Consider the following 7036-nt stretch of genomic DNA (forward strand, 5'->3'; position numbering starts at 1 on the left):
AAAATAAATAAATAAATAGAGCATATGTTACTTAAATGTATTTTTGTTCACTTTCCCCTTGTCATTCATTCTCACTCCACAAATTCTACAACAATTCAGGCCAAAATAATTTGAGAAATTCCCCGGCAATGGAACAACTCCAAAATTATGTGTTTGCAGTTTGTATGTATACATAAAATCTGAAGACCCATACAAAAATAGGAAAATCAAAGTAAAACTACAACTCAGCAAAACCAAGAAAACCAAAATAGGGAAATTTGGAAAGGGTTTGATCCAGGGACGGAATTAGGAGAAGATTATGGGGGTCATGGCCTCCTTGTTTCTCTAAAAATTATTAGTTGCCATTGAATTTTGAATATATATATATCATTTTATACATAAAATGGTCCCCAGTATAAAAAAATATATATATGTCTTTCTTCTTCTATCTTAAATTCTTTTTCTATTTTACACCAAAAAAACTTCATCTTATTAGAAATTGTTGCTATGGTATTAAAATTTTTTTTATGTATATATAATTTATATATATCATATTATACATACATGTATGTTTTGTGTATATGGTAAAAAAAAAATTATTTTCTTTTGGCCCCTCCGATAATGAAATTCTGATTTCGTCCCTGGTTTGATCACATACATACATTTTAATTGATTGAGAATGGGACTTACAATTTTGGGTGGAGTCATTACACTTTTTGAGTATGAGATCTACATACTTAGATCAATCACATTTAATATATTATTCATACATTAAAAAAATGTGTGAACAGATTTTATTTTCCCTACTAAACATAATGGACTACTAGTTGTAATTTACAACAAATCTATAATGTTGGAGTAAGAACTTTATAAATGAAATGGAAAATGTGATAAAAATGTGAATAAAATATAATTAATTTTTTTTTTTCAACTTTCTTTTTGTTTCTAAATTTCTATCTAAATTAATTATCCAAACATAATCTTAATGTGTGATTTTTGCACACACGTTAAGAAAATTAAAAATATTATACATTCTGCATAAAAATATATACAATAATAAACGCACAGTCATTTTATATCATCTTAGCATGTTCCCTACAAACACAAGTTAACAAGACTCATCTAACAAACAACAGAAAGACCCAACAAAGTTTGAGAGTAAAACCCTAATCTCTGGCCATGTTTGTTTTCCTCCATAGTGAAAGTCCAGAGACTCTTTAACCAAAAGTATGGTTGCTCAAATTTGTTCCAATCAGCCTCTAAAATCAGTTTCTATAAGATATCCAATCTTCATCCATACCTCATTTCAATCTCATGCTTAGGTAAAATTGTCCCATTAAATGTCTGGTCCGAAATGTTCAAACTACTCAATGTTCCCTAAATTATGAAAAACCGAAACAGATTGAAATTATGAGTACATGCACAAATAAATAGGAATTTATTAGAGATGGGATTTACTTCAATATTGCACAGGGACAAGAAAAGGCAAACCCAATGAATTGAAAAACATCTAATAGATAGAGAGTTGGAGACATAGTTAACACAATAAATCATCAAACGGCTGAGGAAAAACAAAATCAACTATAGCATCATTGATTTCATTTTTTTTCTTCTTTTATTTCATAAAGCAGTCAAACTTCATGTGGGAACTCTTTACAATACATTGCAATGACCAAAAAAGTATAAGAAAAATAAAAGAATGAACTTCTGTTTGAAACAGTCAAAAAGAAGCATATTTGTTTGCAAGTTTATGTACATACAGAAGAAGACATGTAAGATCACTCTGATGGTTTGGAATCTACAACAGTCAAAAATGAGTGAGAGATCAAAAAAGAAAAAAAAAAACTAGAGATTACTGTGATTGAAGATGAAAATTCTTTTTCTTAGCAAAAGAGTAATCATAGGCACGAACCAACCGCTTTCGAAATCTTCCAAGATTCAAACTCACATTTTGACGATCAAGATAGATTTTTTTAGTGAATTCCCATCCTTTCTTGACCACACTGCTCGGATCTCTCAGAACAGGATCGTTCTTATGGTATTCATTGTACAACGAGCTCTCTCTAGGGAGGATTTTGTAGCCAATGTATTTCAAACCAAGCTTCATTGCTGGTTCTCCATAATAAGTCTCTGCTGCCCATTCTGTTCCAAGAGGTATCACCTGAATAAGCACAGATTTTGGTCTCAGAAACAGAAAATGAGTCATGGCAGCACCATGGACACCAACCATAACATTGCTTGAATTAAGCGCCCGGTAAATCTTTGCCAATTCAGATGTCCGACCAGGCCTTAAAGTTTCCACTTCAAACCCAATTTGCTCTGCCATTTTCACCAACAAATCTTCATTAGTTATTGCCCTAGACCCATTTCGCAATAAGAGGACTAATTTTGGTTTCTTCAATTCCTGCTGTTCTTTTCTTGATGACGGTGGTAAAGAGAGTGTCTCTTTCAAATTCAATTGGGCTTCGCGTTCCTCAACTTGAATTAAACCCCTAATTCGAGGCCCATAAGCTCGATCTAGGAGATTTCGAAAATCTCTAATGGTTTTACCCCCTTCCATCAATGAAGAATCAACAGTGAGCTCATCATGAATTCTCAAACCAACAATGGCTTCTGGGAAGCAATGAGTTCTATTGTCTGCACTGAAATCTATTGGCGCATAATCCGATAGATGCGAAAGAATGTCACCATACTTAGTAAACCACCAATCATGATACTCAAGAATAACAAACACAACCCTCTTGTTGAAATGTTGAGAAGTAATGTAGAGAGGCAAAATTCCATCATTGAATTCGTGATAAACGTTACCAGTATAGCCTCCGGTTGAAAAGAACACTGCTGGGACATCATGCTGGACATCACACCTATGTCGTGTCCTCGGGTTCTCTATTTTTGAAATTAGGTGTAATTCATCAATAGAGTCCATAACACTTGACTCCCATTTTCGGGTATAAGGCTTAATGTTTTCGTGTCGGAGTTCTTCTTCTTCATCATCATCTTCATCACCATCTTCAGCCAAGCCCGGAACATAATCAATCAAACCATGGATGTTTCTTGAGGCATAAAGGTAGATTGAAGAAGATGCAGAGTGTGATCTCACATCCCCCTTCATGATACATATATCTGATCGAATACTGTTTCTATCACAACAAATAGTTCCTGCATATAAAGCAAAGAAATTTAATCTAGACCTCGAAACTGTAACATTGAAAGAACAGTAGATAGAACATATACTGTCTCATTCCAGAGTTGTAAATTGAAAGAATGGGGGGTAAAAAAAAACAAAAATACTGAAATCTCAGGAATGAATGGGAAGCAGTTGTATCCATTCATCATGATTAAAAGGTAAATCATAACGACATGAAAAAATAAAAAAGGTTGGGGATTGATGAAGCAGGGGTACTTTTTATACTCATCTCACATGACTAAAATAATAAAATTAAAATAGATGAACTTGTGATCTTGGAGATTAGAGAACAAAATGATATTTCATACAAATCTCAACAAGCTTAAACATTAAGCAAACAAAGGGATTCATTGAAGATTGAAGAACAACAGTGGATTTTTTTCTTTTTTTTTCCCGGTGTCGATTGAAAAACAAAAGGGTATGTTTCATATACATCTCACCATGTCCAAAAGCACCAAAGGAAAAAAAATGAAGAAAAAAAAAATCAGAGATTGATGAACAGAAGATATTATTGATATTCAAACTGTATATAAAATAGCCACATATATATATATATATAGAGAGAGAGAGAGAGAGAGAGAGAGAGAGAGAGAGAGAACGAACCATTTGGGATTGAGGAACAAAGGGGAGCATTTACATCGATCTCAGCACCAAAGCTTGCATCTTCGTGTCCAAATGAATCTGCAAAACCCAGAAGAAGAAAACATGAGGAGACAGAAATAGGATGAGAAATCAAGGGGAAAAAAGAAGGAAAGGCATGGAAGAGGGAAGAGCTTACATAAGAGAGAGAAGTCGGAACGAGCAAAAATCAAACAGCAGGAGAGAAGAGAGAGAAACAGGAGAGAGAGACGTTTGGGGCTGGTTCTCTTGTTAGTAGCAGAGTTTCCACAGACTAAAGCAAGGGTAGTCTGTGATTCATCCTCATCTTCATCAACAACAACATCTACACCCTTGTTGAAGGGGTGATGATATCTCTGATAGTGCACCATCCTCTTCTGCAACAGTGCAGAAACAGGGAGAGAAAGAGAATAGAACAAATGGGGTTTTGGTTCTTTGATGGAAGGGTTTCTGGTGTTGCTCTGGTTATTGGAATGGGTGTATATAGAGAGAGAGAGAGAGAGAGAAAGAGAGAGAAAATTAAAGAGGAGGAGGCTAATAAGGAACGAAGGAAGGAAGGAAGCTCAGAGAAGTGCTAATTGGTTTAGAGTCAAAGAAAGAAGGCGTAGGCGTGTTGTGTATCATTTGGGCTGGGAATGAGTTGGCTGGCCAAACCCCAATGGAAATCGCCTTCTTCGTAACGTGAGGGACGGAGAGTAGTGAGACTCACGCGCCTTTCAATTCCGTGTAGTCTGGTATACATATATAGGGGGTGTTTAAAGAGTTCGGATCCTCTCCTTATAATTCCTTCTTCATCTCTTTTTTAGAATAGTTGAGATCAGTCGTTACACATCCAACGGCCATAAATAAATAAATAAAGAGGATGATCGTTGGATGTGCAACGGCTAATCTCAGCCGTTGCAAGGAGAAATTGCAAGGAGGGAATCCGGACTCGTGTTTGAATGTCTATTCACTCAAAGCGCACCTAAGACCCGGCCCAGTCTAGCCCAATCTTCTCAAGCTAGGGCCTAGGTATTTTTTAGCCCGGCTCACTTAACGTCCAATGTTATTTTTATATTATTTTGGTGAAAAAAAAAATAAAAATTATCAGGCATAAGTCTGCCTTAAGCCTGATCCTAAGCCCGAGGTTTAACCCACGACCCAAATTTCCCTGAGGCATAGGCTTGGGCTTGGGCTTGAGCTAAGATTTTGTACAAATGAATTGACCCGACCTAATCTGATACAACTCAATTTTTTAAGAGAACTTGATAAGCCTGACAGTGGGCCGACCTAAGCCCGAGCCAAATTTACACCCATATGTGCATGTTATAATTAGTTTGAGAATTGATTACTTCAAAAAAAAAAATAGGGTGAAAAAAATCAATGGATCCAAGTGTTTTAGAAGAGAAAATGTGAGTTTTAAAGAGAAAGGGTCTCAACTTAGGGTTTTGAGAGAGAGAGAGAGATATATATATATATATATATATATATGAAAAGTGATGTAAAATGCTCTTTTACAAACTGATATACGCACAGCTCGTTCGAGCGCAAGAGTTGTCGCTTGAGTGACCTGACACAATAAGTTGTTCTGCTCAAGCACACGAAGATTTGCTTGAGCGCAGAATACACACTCTCAGAAGTTTTACAGACAGAAAATCGTCGCTCGAGCACAAGAAGTCTGACTCGAGCGAAGAACACTACCTCTCCAGTATCTCTGCATGCTGGCAAAAGTGCTAGAAGCTAACAAAGCTCGCTCGAGCGAAGAGGCCAAATTTTGGACAACAACAGTTTGAACCAACTAGCAACCAACCTGTTCCAAACACAACCAAGACATTTCAATAGCCAAACTCCATAAGAAATAAGGAGAAAGATGGTATGAATATCTAAATAAGACAAAAGAAGCCCGGATTCAAAATATCAATGGGTCGAGTCTAAACCAGGAATGCTATAACTGCGACTACCATCACAACCATTACATTAGCATTGCCACTACCACACTTCAACAAATTACAACCACCATCGATGTCGTCACCACCACTACTACTACAATCATCAGTAATACCACTACTTTCATAACTATCAAAACTACCATGATGTAATGCCCAAGATTTTATCACCCGTAACCATTACCATATCCATTATCAAGTCTATTTGAATAGAGATAAGACACTAAAGAAGTAAAAAATAAGTAAATTATAAATATTCGCTCTCGTATATACAGCGAATTACAATGAGTGCCCTTAGGTTTACATAAACAAATATTCAACAATCAAATGATAGAGCAGGAATTAATCCCCTTTTACAAAACATAGGCAACAATCTTCAGATAATAGGCCTTTGGCCAACAAATAAAAGACTCTTCGGTCTTGAACAAGTTTTCAATGCCACACCTGAAAAATGATTAGTAATGTTTGATGAGCACAAAGGTCCAGTAGAAATTTCAATGATCCTAAACAATAACAACACGTAGATAACTATGACCATGATTGCTCCACATTATAATTATATAAGTAATGTGACTTTTCATAACTAAAATATGCTTATATAAATATATATTTTCAAAATATCCTCTTTAACAGTACAAGAAACAAAATCATTCTATCTTTCTAACCTTTCCATTTTAATTCAAAATAATTTCCTGATAACATTTTATTTTTATTTTTATTTTTCCGAAAACAAGTTCATACGTTCAAATCATACTCTCATCTTGCATTCTAACTCACTACACTCACAAGGACATCTACCATGTTTTATAACCTTCAGCACAAGGGAAAATGGAGCACCCACAACAATATAAACAAAAGGAAAACAACAATAACATCAAACAACATTAACATCAACACACACCCCCATGTTTTACCGACCGTTGGCATAGAAGGAAAATGGTGCACCTCTCATATCACAGTGTATATACGAAAATAAATTAGCAATATTAATACATAAGATAACCTGACTTCGTCAAACCACAACCACCACAACATGCTTTACTTGGCATGTGTCAGAAGGAAACGAAACCTATCTCAAAAAGCCACGCTTTATCGGACCTCAACTAGAAGGAAACAGAACGTCAACATGCTTTACTGAGCGCAAGCTAGAAGGAAACGAAACCTATGTCAAGGCACCACACTTTACCAGATCTCAGCCGAAAGGAAACGAGCCTTCAGCATAGTAATTTCACATTCCACAATAATAACTACACAATTCATTACCAAGCATTCTCATCTAATCATGTGATTACACATTTAATGAACTACACAATGCTCATATAATCCT

At 35.6% G+C, this 7036-nt stretch overlaps 1 protein-coding gene across 1 annotated transcript; it reads right to left on the reverse strand.

Annotated features, from left to right (window-relative positions):
- Window positions 1–1558: 1558 nt before the first annotated feature.
- On the reverse strand, window positions 1559–4495 carry LOC114311872 (xylan glycosyltransferase MUCI21). Its single transcript, XM_028258048.2, has 3 exons — window positions 3945–4495; window positions 3770–3847; window positions 1559–3138 (listed from the first exon to the last, which is right to left on the reverse strand). The coding sequence occupies exons 1-3, from the start codon at window positions 4153–4155 to the stop codon at window positions 1832–1834; spliced, it is 1596 nt and encodes a 531-aa protein (XP_028113849.2). The 5' UTR covers window positions 4156–4495; the 3' UTR covers window positions 1559–1831.
- Between the last annotated feature and the right edge of the window lie 2541 nt (window positions 4496–7036).

This window comes from Camellia sinensis, chromosome 12 (genome assembly GCF_055761805.1).
Source record: "Camellia sinensis isolate YWXY chromosome 12, ASM5576180v1, whole genome shotgun sequence".
Classification (NCBI taxonomy): Eukaryota; Viridiplantae; Streptophyta; class Magnoliopsida; order Ericales; family Theaceae; genus Camellia; species Camellia sinensis.

Coding starts and splice junctions, on each gene's coding strand:
- LOC114311872 (XM_028258048.2), bottom strand. CDS start 4,155: ATGGTGCACTATCAGAGATATCATCACCCCTTCAACAAGGGTGTAGAT. Junction 3,848..3,944: donor TTCCGACTTCTCTCTCTTAT/GTAAGCTCTTCC, acceptor TGGGTTTTGCAG/ATTCATTTGGACACGAAGAT. Junction 3,139..3,769: donor TTGTTCCTCAATCCCAAATG/GTTCGTTCTCTC, acceptor CTTTATATGCAG/GAACTATTTGTTGTGATAGA.